This window comes from Vipera berus (assembly GCF_964194415.1).
Source record: "Vipera berus genome assembly, chromosome: 2".
Classification (NCBI taxonomy): domain Eukaryota; kingdom Metazoa; phylum Chordata; class Lepidosauria; order Squamata; family Viperidae; genus Vipera; species Vipera berus.
Genome location: NC_138203.1, coordinates 71,540,273 through 71,567,714, shown reverse-complemented (window position 1 = coordinate 71,567,714; position 27,442 = coordinate 71,540,273). Strand labels below are relative to the sequence as shown.

At 41.8% G+C, this 27,442-nt stretch overlaps 1 protein-coding gene across 5 annotated transcripts in view; it reads left to right on the top strand.

Annotated features, from left to right (window-relative positions):
• Positions 1-27,442, top strand: part of PIP5K1B (phosphatidylinositol-4-phosphate 5-kinase type 1 beta) — an 82,388-nt gene that overhangs the window by 16,448 nt on the left and 38,498 nt on the right. For all 5 annotated transcript variants that reach the window (XM_081321214.1, XM_081321216.1, XM_081321215.1 and 2 more), the window contains exons 2-3: positions 11,925-12,008; positions 14,583-14,651. In XM_081321214.1, the coding sequence (XP_081177340.1) occupies positions 14,583-14,651 (69 nt within the window). In that variant the 5' untranslated portion in view covers positions 11,925-12,008. The remainder of the gene's footprint in view (positions 1-11,924; positions 12,009-14,582; positions 14,652-27,442) is intronic.

Sequence of the window (27,442 nt, the reverse complement as noted above, 5' to 3'; positions counted from 1 at the left end):
TGCTCCCGTAAGTAGTCCGGACCCATGCCATGTAGGGCTTTGTATGTCATTGTTAGCACCTTGAACTTCACACGGAAGGCAACCGGAAGCCAACCGGAAGCCAGTGCAGCGCACGGAGGAGAGGTGTGATATGGGAGTATCGGGAGGCTCCCAAGAGTGTCCGTGCCGCCGCACTTTGCACCAGTTGAAGCTTCCGAGTGGATCTCAAGGGCAGCCCCATGTAGAGAGCGTTACAATAGTCTAGGCGAGAGGTCACAAGGGCATGGGTGACTGTACGTAAGGAATCCAGGTCCAGATAAGGCCGTAGTTGGCGAACTAGTCGAACCCGGGAGAAGGCCCCCTTGGTCACAGCTCCTATGTGGTCTTCCAGGGAGAGCTGCGAGTCTAGGAGGACACCCAGGTTGCGGGCCCTATCAACAGGGGGTAGTAACTTGTCCCCAATGTTAAGCAATGGGACGTTCTGAATATCCTGGCTTGCCGGTACGTACAGCCATTCAGTCTTGTCCGGGTTCAGTTGAAGCCTGTTTCTCCCCATCCATTCCCGGACCGCTTTCAGGCAGCGGGACATCACGTCTAGGGCATCACTGATATTGTTTGGAGTTGAGATAAAAAGCTGGGTGTCATCAGCATACTGATGGTACCCTACTCCAAAACTGCGAATGATCTCACCCAGCGGTTTCATGTAGATGTTGAACAGGAGAGGCGAGAGGACCGACCCCTGAGGGACTCCGCAAGCGAGAGGCCTCGGGGTCGACCTCTGTCCCCCTGTCAGCACCGACTGCGAGCGACCCTGGAGAAAGGAGGAGAACCAACGCAGAACCGTGCCTCCCACTCCCAGTCCCCTGAGGCGTCGCAGCAAGATACCATGGTCGATGGTATCGAAAGCCGCCGAGAGGTCTAATAAGACTAGGACAGAGGAATGGCCCCTGTCCCGGGCTCTCCAGAGATCATTCATCAGAGCGACCAATGCCGTCTCCGTGCTGTAGCCCGGCCTGAAACCCGATTGGTACGGGTCTAGATAAACCGCTTCATCCAGGATCTGAGGAAGTTGGTGCGCCACCACGCTTTCAACAACCTTCGCAAGGAAGCGAAGATTGGAGACTGGACGAAAGTTATTCAAAGAGGATGGGTCCAAGGTGGGCTTCTTGAGGAGAGGTCTCACCACCGCCTCCTTCAAGGCGGTGGGGAAGTGACCCTCACTCAGAGAAGCAGAGATGACCGCTAGGAACCAGCCTCGTGTCCCTTCTCGAGCTGCATAGGCCAGCCAGGAAGGGCACGGGTCCAGTAAGCAAGTGGAGGAGCTCAACCTTCTCATAATCCTGTCCACTTCCTTAGGAGTTACAGGATCAAATTCTTCCCAGATGACGTCGACAAGACTGTCCATGTCTTGTTCTTCCATCTCAGCCCAGTTGGAGTCCAGGCCAGTTCGAATCCGAGCAATTTTATCCAGCAGATATTGACCAAATTCCTCGGCTCGACCCTGCAAGGGTTCCTCCCTCACCTCTTGGTTTAATAGGGAGCGAGTCACCCTGAACGGCAGCCGGGCGATTATCTGCGGACGCGATGAGGGTGGAAAAATAGTTGGATTTTGCCACCCTTATCGCAGCGAGATAAGACCTGGTGAGGATTCTTAGTCGCAATCGGTCGGATTCGGATCGACTGGATCTCCAACGGCTCTCTAGGCCCCGTCTCCGACGCTTCATCTCCCGGAGCTCCTCGGTGAACCATGGGGCTCGCTGGGATCTGCGCCGGGTCAGAGGCCGCAAGGGTACAACTCGGTCCAGAGCCTCCGTGGCTGCCTTTTCCCAGGCTTCCACTAAGGCATCCGCCGAGCTGTGAGCAGGGGGTGCATGCGTGTCCCTAAGCGCTGCCTGGAACTTATCAGGGTCCATTAGGCGCCTAGGGCGGTACCATCTGACTGGCACCGTGCACCCACGGTGGGGGGTGGCAAGGGGGAAGTCTAGCCGCAGGAGGTGGTGATCGGTCCATGACAGGGGCGTCACAGTTGTGGCACCCCCACCGATATCATCACGCCACCGTCCAGACAAGAACACCAAGTCTGGGTTGTGGCCTCTCTCATGAGTCGGTCCAGAAATTATTTGCAACAGGTCCATGGCCGCCATGGAAGCCATGAACTCCCGAGCCAGTTCGGACGATCCTCCCAGGGACGGTAGATTAAAGTCGCCCAAGACCATGAGTCTTGGGAATTCAACCACCAACCCTGAGAGGGCATCGAGTAGCTCGGGCAGGGCCGCCGCTGCACGATTAGGTGGTAGGTACGCCAGCAGCAGGCCCAACTGCGCCCCTGGGCCGTATCTCAGTAGGAGAGACACACCCGACCATCTGAGGGACGGTGGTCTCTCGCGGGCTAAGGGATTCCCTGATGATAACTGCCACTCCCCCGCCCCTCCCATGAGCCCGGGGCTGGTGCAGCACCTGGAAACCTGGCGGGCAGAGGTCAACCAGAGGAACACCCCCCTCTGGGCCCAGCCAGGTTTCCGTGATGCAGGCCAGGTCCGCATGCTCACTCTCCACTAGGTCACGAATGAGGTGAGCTTTGTTAGCTACGGACCTTGCATTCAGGTAGACCAGCCTTAGCATGGGAGGGTGCGCACCTTTGCTCCCGGGTCCTCCGGGGGAGAACAGAGGGTCGGAGCGTCTCACCGCTTGTACAGAGCGGAGATGACACTCCCGGTGACGATACGGCCCTCTGTCTGTGCACCTTCTGCCATTCCCCACCATCCTAGGGATGGGATGTTTGTCAGTACGCCACTGGGTGTTATCGGCGACTGGTCCTCGTTGTACGCCGTCGCGAACGGTCGTGGGCCTGGCATGCGTTATGGTGGCTGGAAGGCGTGCCTTTCCTGCGCAACCATAGTCTTCTCCCTCCCCCCTCCCTAACCCCACAAAAAACTTAACTAAGAACTTAATCAGGGGCCTCTTGTTGGGCTTATGCTGGAGGCCCCTGACCCTGCCCGGCCATCTCTCAGAGGCCCAGTGGTTGGGCCCGTCATCAAGATTGGATGTGATGCAGGCGGGTCGCACCCAGGAGAGTGGGGAACCCCTGAGGGCGTGCAGTACTGTGCTAGGGTATTGAACGAGCATAGTCACAGGTGGTTCCGGGAAGGCTGTCCCCTGGATGGTGAATTTGCAGGAGGGTCGAGTCGGGTAGGTGCGTTTCTGGATCGTCGCCCTGCCACTGCCACTTGGCCGGGCGAACCCCCAGAAGCAGGCCACTCCTCATCCTCTCACGATGGGTTGTGTCTCTGCTTCCGGAGGTGGTCCAGAACGTACTCTGGGTGAAGCATACCCCATAGAGCTCTCACCTCTATGGGGTTGCAGGTGTAAGGCCAAGCCACTCTGCCACCGTGGCTAGCACCCAGGCCCGTTATGTCCTGTGGGGAGAGAATGGGCAAGGATGGTTGAGAGTGGGCAGAAGGCAGGATGGAGGGATCCATTAATTGGCGTCAGCTCTGGTGGTTCAGCCGCCCAAACAGTTCCCTCCCTGATCCTCTGGGCGTTGTTCCCGGCCGCAGCTCCATAGGCCCCTATTGGTTGGGGACCGTCCGGAGCGTGGCCTCCCAGAGGTATGGGAGTCCCTGGTGTCATGTCCCTGCTGTTGCCGTCTCCGTTCAAGGTGTCTCGAGGAGGTGGCTCGGGGTGTAGGCCGCAGATGCCTCGCCGCCGCCGCTACCGCCGCTGTCAGAGGCCCCTGGGCAAAAACGGTCTAAGGCCCAGAGAGGCTGTCACCGCCGTCCTCGCCTTCGTTGCCGCCGCTTCCATCGTACAGGGCATAGAGGAGTCGTTGGCACCCATTCGGGGCGGCTGGAAACGGCTCAGAGTGCAGGCCGGAGACGCTACGCCGTGTCCATTTTTGCCGGCGTCGAGGGATCCTGGTGAGGGTGGTCGGCCGGGGCCTGGAGAAGCTTTCGCTGCTGCTGTGGCCCACGCCGCCGTCGCCTCCATTGCCCAGCGTCTCCTTTGGTGTGAATCTTTCGGAGGCACCACCGTCCAGGAGCAGCCCACGGTGGTCGAGACGCCGCACCGCTGTTGCTAGCGTCTCTGTCAGGGCCTCTGTCAAGGCCCCTCGGAGGACGGTCGACCGGGGCCCAGAGCAGCTGTCTCACCGCCCGCGTCTTCGTTGCTGCCGTTACCGTCGTAAAGCTGGTCTGCGGCGTCTCCTTGATCACTCGGAGACGCCGCCGCTATCCGGGAGCAGATTAGGCAGCCGAGGCAGAACAGCAGCTCCGGCCCCGCTCAGGATTGTTGCAACGGCCGTAGCGGTACAGGGGGCGGGCCGGAGATGCCACGCCGTCAGTGCTACCGCCGCTGTCAAGGCCCCTGGGAGGCGAACGACTGGGCCTGGAGAAGCAGTCCCGGCCGCCGTCGTTTTCGCTGCCGCCTCTTCCACCGCCCAGCTGATCCGCGGCGCCTCCTCTGATCCTCGGAGACGCCGCCGCTGCTCGGGAGCGGGCCGGGGGAGCCGAGGTAGAGCGGAGGCGTCGGCCTCAAATCAGCTGGCTATACAGCCGCAGCAGCTCAGGGGGTGGGCCGAAGATGTTACCGCCAACCGCCACCGCTTTTTCCAGCCCCCTGGGGAAGATGACCGGCTTTGAGCGCTCACACCGCCACTGTTGCTGTGCTCACTTTCACTTTCGCCGCCTCCGCCTCACAGATGATCTGCGGCGTCTCCTTTGATCCTTCGGAGACGCCGCCGCCGCCCAGAGTAGATCAGGCCGCTGAGGCTGAGCGAGGATGATGGCCCCATTTAAAACGGCCGCCAACGGCCCAGGCGGTGGGGCGGAGACGTCCCGGCACCCCTACAGCTGATTCGGGGCGGCCGCGGACGGCACATTGCCCATCTCAGCTGCCCAAATTCTCACCCCACCCCAGGGGTCTATTGACATCCCTGGGGGGCTCCTGGGGGGACGCCTTGCAACTGGGGGTTACGGAGCTCTCCCCAGTACTTCCGCCATCTTTGGAGCCGGGGAGAAAAAAAAAAATTATATCTAAAAGGCTCTCTGAGTGGAAGATAGTTAATGGAAACTCCATTTGCAAAATAAGGGTAAGGTTTGGAAATGCTTACTAGTTCTCCATCTCGAAGAACCAGCACTTAAAAGCTACATGCAGATGATACATTATCTATTTTACCTATTTGGGCTGTATATTTTGCCCTAAAGGCCTAAAAGCATGACTTGTTCTCAGCACAAGAGCAGCTTTAATTCATTCTGTGTTTTCTTGTTTATTTAGATTTATGGAAAACATATGAGTCATTCCTTAGCTCATGACTATACCATTGTATATTTTGCCTGTTTAATTTCATGTACAAAATGCATACAATAAGGAAAGGATACTATCTGTATTCAGTGTTTATATATGTCATAGTCTTACACAGCTTTATTCATAAAGACATTCAGCCTATAATATCCTTCCCTCCTCACACATACTTTTTTGTAAATATATTGGGAGAGTCAGTGTTTTTCTCAAAAAGGTCTGCATGTCAGATGTACGTATGTATGACACATATTTTACTCAGAGATAAAGTCCTTTCATTTAACCAATAGAAAATAAGAATCGTCTCTAGGGAAATTAATACCTAATGAATGTTTTGTGAGAATTGTCGAGTTTGTATTCAAAACGACAGGTAAGTTTTGCTTTTCCGAATTAAGGCTGCAAGATTGAAATGGCTTTAATTGGGCTTTCTTTGAGTTAAAGCTGCAAGGCTGAGAAGGTGTAAATTGATTTAAGCAAAAAAAAAAAAATCAGGCATATTTCAAGGGCTGTGTAGACTTTCATAAACAATATTTTCATTACAAAAAGGGCTAGGAGTATGGGAGTTTGCTCCTCCACTTTTTCTGTGAGCACAGATATTTTTCTATGTTCTGTTTAGGAAATAGCCATAGCCTGTCATCTATTTCTGTAATTGAGCCCTTTTGATATTGAGGGATATTTCGGTAGGTGCAATAACCCTGAGAATCGCTGGAAGCTGGAAGGACCAGAAGCTGCTGGTAGTGACTAGTTAAGCAGAGAACAACACATGATGGAAGTAAGGGCAGAAGGGGTTTTGCAACACATGGGAAGAAATCTACCTAGAAACTCAAAAGTAGAAAAAAGGCAATGACAAACCACTTCTGTATTGTTGCCAAGCAAATTGCATGGAGATGGATAAAACATTTAGACCAGTTTGAATGTCAGTTAATGAGACTACCGAAAATCAAAAAGCACTTCACTGGTTCCGGAGGAGGAAAATTGAACATTTATGAGTAAAGCTGGAGCTGATAATGTAGCCAGGCAAAACTACAAAGAAGTCTGGTATTCTAGGTCAGAGCTCCCCAACCTTTTGGGCAGCAGGGATCGGTTCTGTGGAGAGAGGTTTTTCCGCAGACCAGAGGGGGCGTGGTTTTGTGTGCTGCCAGCATCCAGCCGAGGGCGCTTTGCTTGTTTGTGCAGACCGGTTGCTGGCATGCTGCGGCCTGTTATCGGTCCAGGGATTGGGGACCCCTGTTCTAGGTGACAATATAGAAAAATGAGCTCCTCATTTTATAAGGAGAAATGCAATTGGAACTTGGAATATAAAAAATATATGCCAAAGAAAACTTGAAACTCTCCTAGCAGAAATGAAGTGCACTAAAGTGGATGCTAGTGGGTGTAGACAAATTGGAGTAGGTTCACCTAAGTACATAATAATATTCAGGATAAGAGATGGTGGCATTCCTAGTATGGTATATTTTATCCGTAGTTGGCATTTATGGTATGATATTATGCAAAACAATGGAGTGGAAAGAATATTTATAGAGGACATTGCTGACTACATGTTCAATTCCAACCCAGGAAACAACAGAATCATATCTACAGCATTAGAATGAATATCCAGTGGGGGAAAAAGACATTTGCAGTTGATAGTAATTGGTTCTCCTTTGAATAAGCCATTGTTATTTAGTCTTTTCTTCCTATACATGGAAACTAAAATCTAACTTTAATCATGTACTGCAACATTCCATGCTTATGATCATCAGGCAGTTGGTAATGTCAAAGTTGATGTTGCCACAGTTATAACTTTTTCTATCATTTTTTGTTGGCCCTGTAGTCTTGGAGAAACATTCAGTTTCAGTATATAAAGTATAAATATCTCTTACATTTTTAATATCTTCGTCCATCATAGAAATTACAACCAGTAGGTCACTTCCTGGCAAAAATATTGCAATACATTGCTTTAGTGTTCCGTGCTTTGGGCATGATAATGATTTATTTTTTATAATTCTTTAAATTGTATTTTTATTCTGATACCCAGTGCTATTAAATAAGCCATATAATATTAAGAAAGTTGAAGTGAATTGCTGCTGTTAAAGAAGAAGTAAGTTCTTATTTGTAAATAGTTTGCTTCAGAAATGTAGATTTGCACATTAAATATTTTTTGCTGGCTGCGCTCACCAATTATTCCTACTGCACATAATTATATAAAGACTTCCTCTGGAAAAAAAAGGTCTTGGTCATGAATAAATGAAGAAACAAGAATATTCTTTCTATATTTAGGTATCATTCCTTTCTGCTGAAACACGAGTTTGATTATTCATATGGATTCTTTAAATACAAAAGCTTTTAATGCTCTTAATAATTCCATGTGTTTAACCAAGAATTGCTTTATTCTGTTTGTTGCATGGCATTTAATAGGATTTCAGTTGACATGTTATTAAATGGGTATGTGTCTGAGCAATCTGGTTCATTCCTGCAATTTGTAAAATGCAGAGGATTTATCCAGAACTTCTAACAAAACAGTCTTTTTCCATAGCTCCTTGCTTTTTAGTAAATGCTTGTCTGAATAATGTCTCAAATAGATCTTCCTTAAGTAGCTTGCCATATTCCTCTAGGTTTTAGTACTTATTTATTTATTTATCAAATTTATATGGCCGCCTTCTCATAGATTCTGAGTGACAATCCAACAAAACAGTAGAAATATAAAGCAGTCATTGTTTAAAACCATTATGTAACCATTATTAAAATGATAAAAACAAAACTAAGACAGGCAGAAACTAATAGGCGGAGGAATGTTAACAATAAGTGAACTACCCCACTAGTTCACCCCTCCTCGGAGTCCTCAGGCCTGTTGGCATTGCCCCCATAATATATTTCTCTCGTTTATTTATTCTGAAGTTTATGAAAAGACTGGTTGGTATCATGCTGGGCAGCTCAAAAACTATGGCACTCCAGGAATGTCCTTTTGCTGTAATCAAAGAGGTACTGCAAAGAAGTGACAAGAATTGGTGGACATGCATTCCACAAAAAAAACCCTATTCTGCAGATGAAAAGGAAAATGACCCGCTGTGCTGAAGGGGAAATTAAGGGATCATATTTAGACAAAATGTACACTTAACAAATACAGACCTCTGTTGATTTGAGAACCAGGGTATTTCATCTGTCTTAAATGATAATGAAACTTTTAGGCTCCTTTCCTTAGACGCACCCAGAAGTAAAATATTTTTAAGTGGAGCTTGATTTCTGATGATATGGACACAACCATGCTGTTTTCTTGGCAGTAGCATGCACATACATTGCTGTTTCCTCCCTCTAGTACCTAGTTCAGGCTGCACTATGGTGTTTCTCATTGCTTATATTCAGGTTTTGATCAAGCCCAATTCCACCTAGTTTTGAAATCCTCAGGCAGGGTTGGCCAAATATTATCCCTTCTTATGGAGGAGAATACTTCCTAGAGGAAAATTCTATTAAATAAGTTGTGACTCATTGGGTCATCATCACATCTAAACAGAGAAATAAAATGACCATGGATGGGCAAAAAAGCAATGGAAATTTCCAATTTCCTGCTGGCTTCCCCATTGATGTTGCTTGTGGGAAGCTGGTAGGGAGCACCAGAAATCACTTCTCCTTCTTAGCTGTCCTCCCTACTTTGCAGAAAGGAACGGGAACAAAGGAAATCATAGACCGCAACAAAATTGCACCACCACTCCCCATCCCAGCATGTCCCTGAGGGTCCCCTCTCTCCAGGAAGTAAAAGAGCTCATCCATTGACTGTTGGTAATCTCAGCCAGCCTTTCCTTGGAAGCAGGCATTCAAGCCGCTTCCTCACTCTTTCCTCACCATCCATTGCTGTATATAATTTCCTATTCTAGCCTCTGTTCCAGAGCAGCCAATCATTCCTCACTGTTGATTGGGTGCAGAGGCCACAGGTTGTGCCACATAACCTGTGGGTTTTTGAAAAGTGTACTTGGAAGATGTGCTACTGAAGTGAAGTGGCCACAACTTTCCCAAATTTTGTTTCCATAGGAGTTATAGATCCTGGCATTCTGCAAATTATCCCATTTGAGTTATCTTGGTTCAATAATTGTTGCCCTATACCAGGGGTAGGCAACCTTCGCTCTTTTATGACTGGTGGACTTCAACTCCCAGAATTCTCCAGATAACTCTTAACCGAGAAAAAGACCCAGTAACTCAGAGGTCTTCGAACTTGGCGCTTTTATGACTGGTGGACTTCAACTCCCAGAATTCCTGAGCCAGCCATGCTGAGGGGAAAGGGAGAGGTTTCCAAGCTGAGCCATGCTGGCTCAGGAATTCTGGGAGTTGAAGTCCACGAGTCGTAAAAGAGCCAAGGTTGCCTACCCCTGCCCTATACCTTCCATTTTTGCCCATTTTTGCCCAACTGAAGATAACAAGCAAACACACGAAATTTAATATATAGATCTTATTTGGTCTGTGATTCTTCAGATGATAATGGGAAGGGCAAACATGAATACACAAGTGTTAAATTAGGAAGCATTGTTTTTATGGCAGACTGCATCATTTTTCTTTCAAGCCATAAGCTGTTTTTCTCCAATACGCATACACACATACAGACGCGAACACACACGTGTTATTTGACCAAAAGGTTGAAGACCCCAGATTTATTTAATTCAGTTTAATTTGCAAGTGTAGTAGTTCTGCTAAAGAAATCAATGCCATTTTTACTTGGGCAATATGAATTCCCATGTTAAAAAAAAAGATTTTTCTCCAGATAAATTGGGAATAAGCAAGCCTCTGTTGCATACCAAGTTCAAGGCTATATTGTACTTGATTTGGTTTAGTTATTTCAGGATAACATTGAATTAATTTTTCTGAAAAGATTTCCTTTCAAGTTGGTATGCGTAGAAATATGCTTTGACGGCCAAGGGGGGAAAACTGCATATAAATCCACCTCTATGTGGACAGAGTGCAAGGATAGATGAGAGAATCTGCTTGTTGTGTAAACAATATGATTCTTTGATGAGGATATAAAGACCCTTAAATGATCATAGTATGTAGAATTTATTAAGATCCAGCATGGAAAGAAATCTTCTACGCTAGGTGCCCATCTATTGCGGTTTAGAAATAAGGCATTTCCTAAATATTAGGAATTTACTAATGCTAATATTTCCTGTGGAAGAATATAAAGGCAGTGTAAAAACTGATATTTGGCATTAGTGGGGGGGGACTTTTTTTGCTAAGGATTTATTTAGTATCCAATGCAAATGGTTATATAAAAAGAATTTCAAACAATCTTATATAATGCTTGGTCATAACATACTATTTGCTAGCTTTGCATGTAAAAATAGCTTTATTTTCTTGAAGTATACTTTCAGTAGTTAATTGCTCGTTATATATTTCTAATCTATTACAGTGAAAAATAAAAAAGGATCTTATGGCACCATAAAGACTAACTAGTATATTATAATGTATAAAAATTATGTCTTAATTGGTTAAAGATACCACAAAGTTGTTTGTAGTATTAATTAAATATAAATTATCAGCATTGCATTCCAGGATTACATAAATTAAATGTTACCATAACCAAGAATGTCCAGGTACAAGGTTGTATGATTATGTGGGATAACCTTTTAAAATGTCATTATATTTATATGTATAGGGGAAAAATATTGAAAAAGGATTTATTTTAAAGCAGCCCTGTAATTAGCATAGTTTTACAAAAGTTGCTTTTCACAAGGTTGAGATGCAGTTCTCAGTCATTAGATTTTCTATTGTCTTCATCCCCTCCTTTTTATTGAGGGGTGGGTTTATTCAGAAACTAAAGGCAGGTTTTCACATATACTTTTGCATGCAGCCCATTTTTCTATTGGAAGCAAAGTCTCAGAAGCTTGATAGGTAAACTAAGATTTTAAAACTAATTATGATCCTATCGGTTCTCTTTCAAAACTTATGTGGTTTTGCTGTTGTAATAATATTTTGTATGTGGGTACAGTGAGCCTTCTATATGAATGTGGTAACTGGCCTTATAGTTCCTTTTCATGTATTTTTCAGGCAGCCTCACAAAGGTCTACTGAAATAAATTCTTCAATATATTTTAGTAATGGTCTGCAATGTAACATGCATCTATTTCTTTTCATAAATGTGAAATGGAGTAGTCGTTGAGATACAACTATGATAGAACCTACCCATTATGGTCGTATGTCGTGATGGTTATAAAACCGGTCGGTCATGTGTGACTTTTTCACGGAGGTCATTAAACTAATGTGGCAGTCATAAGTGCGAATGCTGTGGTCGTTAAGCAAATGCCACAATCATAAATACGATCCTGTGTCAGTTTTCAGCAAAACTCTTAAGATGCAGCCATGTGCCTGCAGGACACCGCAAAACGGCCATAAATGTGGCCATGTTGCCGAGTGCCTGAAGTGGGGTCATGTAACCATGGGGGAGGGACTGGCTGTCAGAACTTCAGATAAGAAAGGGGACGGGTACAGTCTCCTTTTTCGGGTAGGTTGTAAATCGAGCACCCCATGTAATTAGAATGATCATAAATAATGTATGAATGTAATAACACATAAATGATTATATTTTATATATGTGTGTGTGTAGGGCCATGCTTTTGTTTATTTGTTATTCTGTGTTAAAAGTATTTTTTAAATAACCCTGGTTAATAAAAGTACTTTTTTTTTTAACAGTGTGTCCTGGAAAAATTGACTGCATCAATGAAAGGGCTGACTCCCTCTCTCAACTGCAGACTGTTTGTAACATAGCTAAGGAAGGTACATGAAATTCTAATATTATTGATAACAGTATGCTACTAATACTTGCTGCTGTAAATAGGCTTACAGTAAGAATGGAAAAATATATTTGATTACAGGTAGTCTTTGATTAAATATGATAATTACAACCAGAATTTGTATTACAACGTAGTGTCCGTTGGGGGATGGGCTACAGAAATATGTGCAGGCCGGGGAGAGAGCCCTGTGGCATCATCTGACTACAACTGGGCAGGCACTTGCCTGCCTGGGACCCACACTCATCCTACCACTTGGGCTCTAAAGGAGAAAAAGCAGCAAGAGTGACGTGGGAGTGGCTTGTGACTTTCCCTGCTGGCTTCCCCATTAATTTTGCTTGTGGGAAGTTGGAAGGGAAGGTCTCAAATGGCAGTCATATGATCATAGGCTGTCCAACTGTTGTACATGCAAGCCAATTGCCAAGTGTCCGAATTGTAATCATGACTGTGGAGACACTGCAATGGCCACAACTTCAAGGACCTGTCATAAGACTTTGGCATTCATCTCTATTGTAATTTCGAAGAGTCAATTAAACGAGTGGTTGCTAACATATGCAGAGTCTGGGCAGTTTCTAAATGTTTTATGATCATAGAGTTTAATATAGATCTTTGCGTGACCGAAAGAGTAGAACAACCTAAATAAGAAGGACATGCATTTTGACTAATAACCTGTTTAATGTAGGCATCAATCTGTTAACTAGCACATTTTAATTTCAAAGAAGGGTTTAGTAAAGGAATATTTATAGCATGAACTATGAACCTCCATCTTCTGAATGTTGCTTTGCAATCAGCTTGTAAAGCCAGATGAGCTATTTAATGATCCTTCTTAAATTAAGATGTTATCTATGAGAGGACATTATGCCCGTTATGTAGTAACTATATCAGCTTGCAGACCCACTCCAGCATTTTGGTGAATGCTTTTTTTTTTAAGAGCTGAACATTTTGAGTCCAGGATAAAGAAAATACAATCATATTCTCTACAAGTTTATCTATTCACCAAGATATCCTAGATAGGCTTTTCACTTTGTCTAATGACGATTGAGACATGGCTGGTTGGGACACAGTTCAGAATCCCATACTTACTCATGTTTTTATGACCTCTTGGCTCTTTGCTTGCCACTAAAATTGTAAAACTTTCTAATTGTTATTTATCTTGGTGGGTTTACTATTTTTTTTTGCCTTTGCTCTGTCATCTGGCTCTTTTCACTATTTGTGCATGTTCTACGCATAAATAAGAATTACATTAAATATCTATTGTTAGTTATATATTATTCTCTGATGTGCTCATGATTTTTTTGCCAACGCTGTTCAGCAGGGAAACTCCCCGAAAATCCCTCTACAGGTACAGAATGGGAATGATTCAGAGATATTTTAAGGATCACTGGGAATGTTGTTTATAATTTATGTGTTAAAACTCCTGAGATGTCTAGTAGAGGCTAGACACCCATCTTTCTGGGACGTTTTGATTTGGATTCCTGCACAAAGTTGATGGACTGATTTGCCTAAATAGCCTATGATTCTATAGTTGTCCTACATTAGATAGAAACAGATAAAATATACAAGGGTATATATACTTTTGTAAACTCCGAAGCCAACAGACCTGAACAGGCCTCCAGCTATTGTAGACATATTAGGTTAGGATTATAATTCATCCATGCAATCCAGGGGGCTATTAGGGGTGAGTATGGTGATCATAAAAAATGATGGCCATCACTGATTATTAAGGTAAGATAGAACTATTAATGAAAAATCTCTCAGTCCAAATTTTTGCTTTGTCTTGGGTAAGATTCTTATAAACATTTTTTTCCTATAAGGAGCTAAAGGTAGCTCTTATATTCCACGTGGCTTTGGTTGCTCTGTTGTTGAACTCCTTTGTTGGAGAGACACGGCTTGACTGCTATTACTCATGCTTCAGTATTGATCAGATTAGGAATGCATTGCTTTTAGGACAAGTATTGGTTTGATTCACCATTAGAAGAACCACATTATTTACTAGCACTGGCTGTCCTGAGCATATTATCAACCTGGTATTCAGAGAAGTACATTGTTATTGATTTGTTTCCAGTCTGATTGAGGATTGATTTTAGTGTTTAAAACCTTAAAAAGACTGGGACTAATACGTTTGAAGGATTACCTTTTACAACATGAATCTCCCAGCAATTAAAGTCTTTATTACAGGCATCTTTCTTGTTCTCTTAGTTACTATCTTTCAGGCATCAGAATAACTCTTTCCAGAGTTGTTGTTATTGCTGTGCCTTTGAATAGCATTTAGAATATTCTGTGATTATCCAGAGATAAAATGTGGCTTAGAAATTAAGGACTCCACAAATTATCCAGAGAATGGGGAAATAATAACAAAGTCCATAAGTGTCAATCTGTAAAACCCACTCACTGTCTGGCATAGCTTAGCTGCACTACCACCAGATATTGATTTTAAAGTAGTTGTTTGTACATTGATGTGTTATATTTTATGTTTTATTTAATTTGACTGTTGCCTTTCTGGGAAAGGTGAGTTAGAACACTAGAAATAAAATGCTTTTGTGTTTTTAAATCTTTTCAGATGCAAACTATAGCTGAAAATGGAGATCCCCCTTCTGAAAAACAAAATGAGGAGAAAACATATAAAAAGGTTTGTAAAATTTCATCTCATTTTGAATGATTCAAAATAATTACATTGCTTTACACCTTGCATAGAGTACTAGAATGGTCACTCTTCTCGTTTGTGCTTTATGATTCTTTGAACACAACAAAATAGGTTTGGATAGATAGAAGATTGCTACTATCCAGTTATAGGCAGCAGTTTGCTAGCCACTACAGACAGAACCTTCTGGGGCACAAGCCTCAAATCAATGCCTTTCCTCTTGCTTTCTGAAGAAGAAAATTAATCACCACAAACTCACTTCTGAAGCTATGCCTCTTTCCTATTGGAAAACATTAAGGGTACTGCCAACCTTACTGACAGTAGCTGTGGGGGGTGGCTTTTTCTGATCCTGAATGCAATAAAAAAAATAGTGCCAAACCTGTGAGAAAGGACAAGGAGAAAAAAATCACCAAGGCAGAATTGTATTTATGTATAAATTCTATTTAGTGAAAATATTGTTTGTTTTATATTTTAGTTTTATTATTTTGTCAACAACTCAAGGCATAAACATATCTAACACTCCTCCTTCCTCCTATTTCTTCATAAAAATAAACCTCTGAGGTGAATTGGGCTGAGAGAGAGTAACTGGCCCAAAGTAACCCAGCTGGCTTTCATGGCTAAGGCAGGACTAGAACTCGTGGTCTCATGGTTTCTAGCTTGGTGCTTTAACTACGAGACCAAACTGTAAATGTTTTGCTTAGAATGTCAGTGCTATTTATTTGAAGTATTTCAGCCACTTTCTACAACTGTACTCTCACAAAGCAATATGTAACCAAGAGCCAAAGTATTCAAGGTACTACATCATAACATAGTAATTAAAGTTTTAGTTTAGAGCAGTGCGGAAGAAATACAATACAAAACGCTAGACTATGGCTATATTAAATGGATGACTACATTAGATCTAAATAACAATAACAACATAATGTTAATTAGAAAGAGAACTGCCAAGCTTGTAAGCCGCCCTGAGTCTTCGGAGAAGGGCGGGATATAAATGGAATTAAAATAAAATAAATAAATAAATAAAAAATAGTTGTCATATATTACAAGTATAAAGAGATGAATTAAAAACATCATTAGAAAAACATACGGCTCTTAGGAACCAAACAAAAAAATAGCCTTAAATGGTATAGTCATATCATGTGATATAATTACAATTGTAAAATACGTTTTATTATAAGAACAAAAAAGGGAAATTAACCATATAAATCAGTCCATGTGGTTTAAATCTCAAAATAGGGGTTCACAACTCTCCCAATGTTGAAGTACTTGTTCAAATATAGAGAGATTAACTTTCTGTAACATGATATAATTGATGAAGAATTCTACTCTTGTTATTGATTGATTAATCAGGTTTATATAGCTGCCCATCTTACCAAGGCAGCTGTGGGTGGTGCATGATAATAAATTAAAAATACAAAAACAGTATATACAAATTTTAAATACTGGTAATAAATATACTAAAAAACTCAAAATACAATCAGAGTGGAGGGAAAATAAGAAATGGCCCCTCAACAATCTTGCCAAGCGTTTAGTTCCATGGGAGCCCCAGGCCTAGTCACATAACCAGGTCTTGAGGGCCTTTTAGGATGTCAGAAGGGAGTTGGCCAATCTAATTTCAGAGGGAAAATTGTTCCATAAGGCAGGCACCATGGCAAAGAAGGCACCTCTCTCTGGGATCTACCAAGTGTAGATCCCTGATGGATGGGATCTACGGCATGCCTTCTATCCAGATCTGATGGGGCAAGCTGATGTAAGTGGGGAAAGGTGGCCCATCAGATAGCCTCGACACACGCCCTGAAGGGTTTTAAAGGTTAAAACCAGCACCTTGAATTGGACACAAAAGCAAACAGGCAGGCAGTGTAGTTCTTGGATAAAGGTGTAACATGCACTCTTCCAGGAGCACATATTACTGCCCATGTCACTGCATTCTGTATCAGTTGGAATTTCTGGATATTCTTCAAGGGCAACTCCTTGTAGAGCGCATTGCAGTAATCTAGTTTGGAGGTAATTATGGTGTGAGTGACTTGTAAACAGGACGTGCTTATTCAAAAACAGGTGGACCTGGCACACAAGACAAAGCTGCCCAAAGGCCCTCCTAGCCATGACTGCCATCTACTCATCTCCTATGAGTCTAGGAGAACCCCAGAATTGCACCTGAGTCTGTCTAGGATAGTGTCAGTGGAGATTCTCAGTCATCCAGGTCATGGTTGTCCCAAAAGTGCTTTTATAGGAGGCAACTGAGCTTTCTTGTTTTTCTTTAAAGACATTTTGCTTCTTATCCAAGAAGCTGCTTCACCTCTGACTGGATGGTGGGGAATAAAAGGATTTTGCATTCTTTTAGAGAGTCATTGGGACCATTTTCTATGTCCTCAGCGTCACCTGAGTAGTGCAAATGTGTGTGAAGACTCCAAACGGTCCCAAGGACTCTCTAAAAGAATGCAAATCACCAACTGTCAACAAGGAATATAAATCCTTCCATTCTCCACCATCTGGTCAGAGCTGAAGAAGCTTCTTGGATGAGAAGCAAAACATCTTCAAAGAAAAACAAGAAAGTCCAGTTGCCACCTGTAAAAACCCCTTTGGGACAGTCTGGGGTAGTGCAACCATATCCAGCATCAAAAATGGCATAGTCCTGGAGCCAGCAGGCTTGAGAAACCGAAGCCACTGAGTCCTGGCAGGGTTCAGCTGAAGCCCGTTGTTCCCTATCCAGACACTCCAGCCTCCAGCCACCAGGATAAGATGGTCATGGCTTTAATTAATTTGCCGAGGGTAGAAATGTAAAACTGGGTACAATCAGAATTCTGATGATACCTCACCCCATGGTGATGGATAAGCTGACCCAGAAGCCTCAAGTAGATGAAAGGAGAAAGCACCAGACCCTGCAGCACCTCACTTAAGCTGAGTGCAGGACTTCTCCCCAGTCATTAGTGACTGGAATGGATTTGGAAGGAAGGAGGTGAACCAACACAATATTGGTTTTGGTCAATAGTATTGAAAGCTGCCAACAGGTCAAATACAGCAAGGATGGATACACTGTCCCTATCTAGGTCATCTTTAAGCATGGCCAGTCCTGTTTCTGCTCCACCGCTCCATATCTGGGTCTGAATCTCAGCTGGAAAGTATCTAGATAATATGCTTCCTCCAAGGCCTTTTGAAGCTGCTATTTCACTATATGAAGTTGTGGATGAGAATTGTCCAGTATTGTGGGGTCCAGCAATCGCTTTTGTAGCATCAGGCTCATTTTGCAACTATAAAAGAATGCAATATCCTTTCCATTGTTATCCTGCTAGTTTTGTAGCCACTGGTATATAATTTAACAGCATACAAGCACTTGCAAGATTTACTGTATTGTTGTTGTTGTTTAGCTGCGAAGTCGTGTCCAACCCATTGCGACCCCATGGACAACGTTCCTCCAGGCCTTCCTGTCCTCTACCATCTTCTGGAGTCCATTTAGGCTCACGCCTACTGCTTCAGTGACTCCATCTCTGTCGTCCCATTCTCCATCTCTGTCGACTCCATTCTCTGTCGTCCCATTCTTCTCTTGCCCTCAACTTTTCCCAGCATTAGGCTCTTCTCCAGTGAGTCCTTCCTTCTCATTAGGTGGCCAAAGTATTTGAGTTTCAACTTCAGGATCTGGCCTTCTAAAGAGCAGTCAGGGTTGATCTCCTCTAGGACAGACCGGTTTGATCACCTTGCAGTCCAAGGGACTCGCAGGAGTCTTCTCCAGCACCATAGTACAAAGGCCTCAATTCTTTGGTGCTCAGCCTTTCTTATGGTCCAGCTTTCACTGCCATACATAGCAACTGGGAAGACCATAGCCTTGACTATATGCACTTTTGTTGATAGGGTGATATCTCTGCTTTTCAGTGTGTTGTCTAGATTTGCCATGGCTTTCCTCTCCAGGAGCAAGCGTCTTTTTAATTTCTTTGCTGCAGTCCCCGTCTGCTGTGATCTTGGAGCCCAGGAAAATAAAATCTGTCACTACCTCCATTTCTTCCCCATCTATTTGCCAGGAATTGAGAGGGCCGGATGCCATGATCTTGGTTTTTATAATGTTAAGTTTCAACCCAACTTTTGCACTCTCCTTCTTTACCCGCAACAAGAGGCTGTTTAGTTCTTCTTCACTTTCTGCCATTAGAGTGGTATCATCTGCATATCTTAGGTTGTTGATATTTCTCCTGGCAATCTTAATTCCAACTTTTGATTCATCTAGCCCTGCCTTTCTCATGATGTGCTCTGCATATGTTAAATAGGCAGGGTGACAGTATACAGCCTTGCCGGACTCCTTTCCCAATTTTGAACCAATCAGTGGTTCCGTGTCCAGTTCTCACTGTTGCTTCTTGACCCGCATATAGGTTTCTCAAGAGACAAATAAGATGGTCTGGTACGCCCATCTCTTCAAGAAGCTGCCACAGTTTGTTGTGATCCACACAATCAAAGGCTTGAGCATAGTCAATGAAGCAGAAGTAGATGTTTTTCTGGAACTCTCTAGCTTTCTCCATGATCCAGCGTATGTTGGCAATTTGATCTCTAGTTCCTCTGCCTCTTCGAAATCCTGCCTGTACTTCTGGCAGTTCTCGATCGACATACTGCTGGAGTCTAGCTTGTAGGATTTTAAGCATAACTTTACTAGCATGTGAAATGAGTGCAATGATGCAATAGTTTGAACATTCTTTGGCACTGCCTTTCTTTGGAATTGGAATGTAAACTGATCTTTTCCAATCCTGTGGCCACTGTTGAGTTTTCCAAATTTGCTGGCAAATTGAGCGTAGCACTTTTACTGCATTGTCTTTTAAGATTTTGAATAGCTCAGCTGGAATACTGTCACCTCCACTAGCTTTGTTGTTGCTCAGTTTTTTTAAGTCCCACTTCACTTCACATTCTAGGATGTCTGGCTCGAGGTCAGTGATTACCTCATCGTGGTTATCAAAGACGTTAAGCTCATTCTTGTATAGTTCTTCTGTGTAATTTTGCCACCTCTTCTTAATCTCTTCTGCCTCTGTTAGGTCCCTGCCATTTTGGTCCTTTATCATGCCCATTTTTGCATGAAACGTTCCCTTCATCTCCAATTTTTTTGAAGAGATCTCTGGTCCTCCCTATCCTATGTTTTCTTCTATTTCTTTGCACTGTTCATTTAAGAAGGCATTCTTATCTCTTCTAGCTATTCTCTGGAATTCTGCATTCAATTGGGTGTATCTTTCTTTTTTCGCCCTTGCCTTTAGCTTCCCTCCTTTCCTCAGCTACTTGCAAAGCTTCCTCAGACAGCCATTTTGCTTTCTTGGATTTCTTTTTCTTTGGGATGGTTTTAGTTGCTACCTCTTGTACAATGTTGTGAACCTCTGTCCATAGTTCTTCAGGCACTCTGTCTATCAGATCTAATTCCTTAAATCTATTTGTCACCTCTACTGTATATTCAACAGGGATATGATTTAATTCATACCTGAGTGGCCTAGTGCTTTTCCCTACTTTCTTCAGTTTAAGCCTAAACTTTGCAACGAGAAGCTCATGGTCTGAGCCACAGTCAGCTCCTGGTCTTGTTTTTACTGACTGTATAGAGCTTCTCCATCTTTGGCTGCAGAGCACACAGTCAATGTGATTTCTGTGTTGACCGTCTGGTGATGTGCATGTGTAGAGCCGTCTCTTGGGTTGTTGGAAAAGAGTGTTTGCTATGACCATCATATTCTCTTGACAAAATTCTATCAGCCTGTACCCTGCTTCATTTTGTACTCCAAGGCCAAACTTGCCTGTTATTCTGGTTATCTTTTGGCTTCCTACTTTAGCATTCCAATCCCCCATGATGATAAGGACATCAATTTTTGGTGTTAGTTCTATAAGGTGCTGTAGAGCTTCATAGAACTGGTCAATTTCATCCTCTTCAGCACTGGTGGTTGCGGCATAGACTTGGACTACTGTGATATTCAATGGTTTGTCTTGGATTCGAACAGATCATTCTGTCATTCTGGGGATTGTATCCCAGTATTGCTTTTCCTACTCTTTTATTGACTATGAAGGCTACTCCATTTCTTCTGAGGGATTCTTGCCCGCAGTAGTATACCTGATGGTTATCTGAATTAAATTCACCCATTCCTGTCCATTTTAGCTCACTGATTACTAAGATGTCGATGTTCAGTCTTGTCATCTCTTGTTTGACCACGTCCAGTTTTCCTTGATTCATGGATCTTACATTCCAGGTTCCTATGGAGAAAAAATCTTTACAGCATCGGACTTTCCTTTCACCACCAGATACATCCACAGCTGAGCGTTCTTTCGGCTTTGGCCCAGTCGCTTCATTCTTTCTGGCGCTACTAGTACTAGCCTTCTGCTCTTCCCCAGTAGCATATTGGACGCCTTCCGACCTGAGGGGCTCATCTTCCAGCATCATATCTTTTTTCCTTTTGGTACTGTCCATGGAGTTTTCATGGCAAAGATACTGGAGTGGGTTGCCATTTCCTTCTCCAGTGGATCACGTTTTGTCAGAACTCTCTGCTATGACCTGTCCGTCTTGGGTGGCCCTGCACGGCATAGCTTATAGCTTCATTGAGTTACACAAGCCCCGCCACAACAAGGCAGTAATCTATGAAGGGGATTTACTGTATAGTATATTGTAAAATTATAATCTTCCAAAACAAATTTAATATATTATTTAAATCCAAATGAGAGTTGCCTTAATATATGACCACATGATATCAACCAGTATTGCATGGTTAATACATATCCAAAAATTTACATCTATGTTCAGTATATTACAAAATATTTTTGCCAATTATAATTTTAAGTTTCAAGAAATAAGTCCTTTATCTGCCAAAATAATTGTTGATATTTTTCTCTCAGACATTTCAACTCAGTCCATGTCTTTCTATATATTTGAATATCTAATTTATGTACTCTAGCAATCATTCATAAATTGCTGTTATTTTTTTAAAGAATAAAAGGTAAAGGTAAAGTTTCCCCCGCACACGCGTACTAGTCGTTTCCAACTCTAGGGGCCGGTGCTCATCTCCGTTTCAAAGCCGAAGAGCCAGCACTTGTCGGAGGACGACTCCGTGGTCATGTGGCCGGCATGACTGGATGCCAAAGGCACATGGAATGCTGTTACCTTCCCACCGTACAGTAGTGGTCCCTATTTTTCTACTTGCATTTTTACATGCTTTCGAACTGCTAGGTTGGCAGAAGCTGGGACGAGTAACAAGCACTCACTCTGTTACGCGGCACTCGGGATTCGACCCGCCAAACTGCCAACCTTCTGATTGACAAGCTCAGCGTCCTGAGCCACCACATCCCTTTTTTAAAGAATAGACTAAAGCTATTCTTTAGTACTAGAAGGGATACTAACATTACACATTGTAGTCAAACTGATTCTGTAATTTAAGGTATCTAAGTAGGATCTGATGCTTAGCATAAGAAGCTGTGCAAAACTAACTCTGGTTAGCTTTTGACTGAGAAAGAGACCCTCCAAACTATATGCAAGACTGGGATGTTCAAAAGCATTGTTGAAGAAGGCAGTGACAAATCACTGAGCATGAATCATCAGACTCAACTTTGACTTAAAAGAAGTCACATTTTTATACCTGCTCTGTTGGTTGTTATTTTCAAGTTTGTCACCTTTTTATACAGGGTCTGTTTGTTATTATTTTCAAGTTTGGAATAATAAAGGATTCCTGGTATGTTTTTGCATGCTGCAACTCCTTAATTAAGGAAGGAATATTTTTCAATCCAGATCTCTTTATTTTTTAAAAAACATAGCAGATACAGCTATTTCTAGTTGGGACATATGGGCAATTTCCAGTAAACAGTAATCTAGACATTGTAAATGAGAAAAAGTTGTATTTTATGGAATATACCTAAAACTGAATTTTTAAAAAAACTATTTAAAGATGCACACATTGCATAATTTTGCATTAAAACAACTTAATCTGCATGTGGAAACACAACACATAAGGGGCAACATTATTTTGCAACCCCTGTTCAATTTAGCTTCTCCGTAGCAAAGAGTTTAAAACGACAGTAACCATAACCCAGAAACAAACTAATACGTAGTCCTCAATAATTCCCATTCATCTCATTATTTCAGTCCAGCCAATACCAGTGGGGTTGGAATCTGTTTCTCTAATTATATTAGCAAACACATTCTCTGTATCGTTGTGACATGGATAACTTTTTTGAAAACAAATATCAGAATATTGGAACATTCGAAACAACGTGGGATGAAATAATTATTTCATCCCACGTTGTTTCAAGTATTCCGATATTTGTTTTTAGTTTTTAATTGTTCAAGATTATTTTGTTATGAACTCAGATAATTTATAACATTCTGTACTCCAAATCTAAAGTCGTGCTCTCTTCCATTGATTTGTTCACATTTGTTCCAGATTAATAACTATTTAAAGTTCATTCTACGCTTCTTGAATGATTTGGCTCTCCTAATTCTATCATAGTCTTGAGGCAGCAGCTCATGTCTAGTGATGAATATTGTTGATGTTATTAATTTAATGGCTTGGCCTGAGAGCCATTTCTAGGCTTGAGAGGATGAAGTCTTCAGAAGAGCTCCTTTTCATTACTGCTAATCTTGCACTGTTGCAGCATACCCCACGGTTCAGCAAATATGATGTAGTTGTGCACTCTTGTATAGAAGCTAATATTTGTTTAATCAAGTCTGTGTTTACTCTGTAAAGTTTAAGGTGGTGAAGGAAGCGGTAATTACTTGGATGTTCTAGTTCTGTAAGCTAAAACTAATGTATTGAGCCAGTTTGTAGATTGTTTTCTAGAAAACCTGCAGGGAAAAACCCTCTGAATAATTGGGAAAGAAATTGTTTTTAGCTCATTTTCCCAGATTTTCTTTTTCAATCCTCAAAAAGAATTTTTGACCTAATTTTTCTGGGCTTCTGTCCCCAGAGTCATATTAATAAATAGTCAGGCTTCGAAACTTTGAAGTAAAATATGCATCTGAATTTGCACCTTTAAAAATGGCTGATTCATTTTAAAGTGAGTTGGAGAATATTCAGAATATTGGTATGCAAACCTAAGAGACAGAACAGTTTGGTTCACACAAAATTTTGAGCACAGGTGAATCTGTTACTTTTTCTTTTCTCGGTTTAATGTTATTGTAATTATTTTTCTTTTAAATTGCAATAAATTACTTGCTTACAATACACAAAATAAAAGGCATTAAAAAGGATTAGGATTCCTCAATCCTCCTTTATAAAAATGAATATTTTTACATCTATTTTAAGATTATTTCTTTTTCTTAAATGATCTTTCTTCTAGGCTATAACATTTTCTAAGTGGTTGCTTATGCTTTAGCGTTATGCTTTTTGATTTATATAATATTTCTTTTTATTCATTCTGTAGTAATACAAGCAGTTGCATCATTTACAGAGGCTTTGTTCTATTTTGAGTATACTTCATGTATGAAATTAGGAAGGACTCATGGTACTTTTTAATTTTTGATTTGACATTTAGTTATCCATAAAATAAAGCATAATTATACAAAAACACATAAGATCTATTAGCGTTTTCCATGCACTGTACCTTAGGAATAACAACAGCCACCACATTGTGTTAATAGATGCAGTTCATTTATTTGGGGAAGTAAATCTAAATCCATCAAGAGCAAGATGGTAGTTTTAAATTAAAATTTTATTTATTTATTTAAGATATTTGTATAGCTGCCTATCTTAAACCAAATTCTGGGTGGCTTACAATCCAGAATAAAAGAAATCTATACACAACAAAATCCAGAAACAATAAACAATTGTTAAACATTCCAAATTGTTAAACACTCACTGGAGAAGAGCCTAATGCTGGGAAAGGTTGAGGGCAAGAGAAGAAGGGGACGACAGAGAATGAGGTGGCTGGATGGAGTCACTGAAGCAGTAGGCTTGAGCCTAAATGGACTCCAGAAGATGGTAGAAGACAGGAAGGCCTGGAGGAACGTCGTCCATGGGGTTGTGATGGGTCAGACACGACTGTGCAACTCACAACAACAAAACATTCCAATAAATTTAGCTCAATGATTTAAGACAAGATCCTTTGAAATATGTTTGTCTAATAAGATGCAGTACTCTCTGCATGTTACCAAATATTTAGGGGGAGGATCTTTCTGAATTATAAACTCAGTGTAGAACAGGGGTCCCCAACTCCCAGTCCGTGGTCCAGTACCGGGCCACAGCATGCAAGCAACCGGTCTGCTCAAACAAAGCCCCATCCATGGGATGCAGGCAGCGCACAAAACCACACACACTCTAGTCCACAGAAAAACCTGTCTCCATGGCACCAGTCCCTGGTGCTCAAAAGGTTGGGGACCTCTGGTGAAGAAGAACCTGCCTTGTCTTCTTGGGATTCTTATGAATGATGAAATGTCCACCAATATTTATCACTTTCTTTCATAAATAAAGCCTACTATCCTTGATAACCACATTGTGAAGCTTGTTAGTTTACAATTTCATAATTGAGACACTATGTTCTGTATTTGCTGACGTATAAACCCATCCACAGATAATCTTTTAACAAAAATACCATGAAAAAAACGTGCCTCCTGCAGATAAGCTGACCTACTTTTTTCATGATATTTTGGTTAAATTTTTGAGGGTCTGTGGATGGGCTTATATGCAAACATATACTGCAAATACAGGAACTTTTGGAAAGCATTATTTGAGGGTGCTGGAACCTAATATTCTTGGCTTATCCATGAGTAAATATGGCATTTCCAAACCAAACTAACTTCCTTGGTCTGTCACATCTAATTATGTTAAATGGTTTGCATAAAATTGTTACCATAATGTACCTACACATTCTATCACAGGTGGATGAAATTACAAATGTTACCCATCTTTAGAAAAGCAAGTAAGATTGTGTCATCTGCCTGTCTATATAAAACAAATCTTCAAGGCGAATCATCTACTACCCTTTTACTTCCACCACATATGGTATCATATTTTTATCCAAATTAGAGATGTAAGAAATTTGTCTAATTACTTCAATTTGTTTTGGCTTCTCTTATTTGACTTTTGTTTTGTTTGATTGGTAACTGGTTTCAGAGAAAGAAGCCTTAGGCTCCAAGCTGGTCTGGATTTTATGTGATGTCCAATTTCAATAAAAAAAAACGCTGACACATCTTGGACTAGAATTTCAAGGAAAGTCTTTAACTGATATTGTTTCAAAGGTCACACAGTGGTTACTTATTATATTTAAGCATACATTTGAGGATTTATTTCTTACTTTATTTTCAGTTTTGCTTCTATATTCTTAGAAATAGTTTGCACGTTCAGATTCAGTAGTCATTTATTTATATTTATATATAAATGACTACTTAAAAGGCTAATTGCATAGAAAAACTACCACAGTATAACTACTTTTTTGTTGCTCAGTAGATGAACAAAACTCTTATCCATTTTATGAAACAGTCTACAATTCACTTAAGGTGGTCTTTATAATTTATTGTAAGAAGGCAAAGGCACCTGCTTATTTCATGAAGAGTGGACCTTTTTTCCACTTAGTACAGCCATTAAATAAGACCATGTTTAAGTAGACACTGGTGGTTCTGACACAAATGGAGCAAAGTGTGTTGATTGAACAAAATGGAAGGGGTGTAATGCAATAGAATGTGTTGTCTATTTCATATAATCATGCCATTCACAGGCTGAGGGTGTGTGATTTATGACATTGGTTACTTTTAATTAACAAAACAGTCATCTGTCATTATATTGTTTTGCAGTTTAAAATAAATTAAAATTAGACAGTGTATTTAGAAAAAATAAATCTATTTTGCCACTTAAAATACTGAATCTCACCAATTAAAGTCTCTGTGACCAGAATGTAATAGAAGCCTTAAGCAGCAGTTGATGGCTTGAAATTTATTCCTTTTGTTTCTTATAAAAGTTCAATAAAATCAGACTAGACTATGAACAAAAGACACAGAGAAATGCTTAGTCCTTTCATTTGGGTTTCTGAATTTGTATTTCTAGAGTTTTATGATTCTGGGCTGCCAGAAGTCCTTTGCAATCTAATTAATTAAGTGTATAATTTTAATTTTGTTGGCTGTAGGTGGAGAAGATACTGCCAGACGCTTGCCATATTAGCTTCAAAAATTTATAACAAAACCAGATTGATTCTATATTAGTCTGAATACTGAGGCTGCTGAAGAACATATGTATTCATCTAGTAAATAACATATTTGTAATCTGTGTACTTTCTGCGGATAGAGATTTTTTTCAGAAGGCTTCTGCCTTCTCTCATTCTCTTTTTCAAAAGCTGTCATCATCATCATTATCATCATCCATTCTTAGTAGCATCACATTTTGAAAATCATCCAGACATGAAAAGATGCCTTTTAAATATAAATTTTGTATATTGATTTTCCTGCTTGATTCACAGAAACACAATAACTGGCTGTTTTTCTTTTTTCCTAAGTGATTCTTTGCCTGGCCCATTACCTACAATGTTCACTGGGACCCTCCGTACAATTTCACTGTAGCATTTTAGCCCAGGAACTATTTACTTTCCTTATCCAGCCACTATAGTGGTAGTAATAATTGACTTACACAGATGATAGTGATGCCCTGTCAGCTGATTCTTTCCATTAGAAACTCGAGTTACGTTCTTCTGCCTTGCCCATTCCTCTGTTGCTGCATAATATTATGGCTGTGAGCATCTTCCTAAACTAGAGGCTCTGAGCTCCCTGCAGTTGTGCAAGGAAGGGGAGAAAGGGGACAAAAAGGAAAGTAGAGGAAGACGTTATTAATTGGAAAAAAACGAGGTTTCCTTTTTTTGCCTTTTTCTCT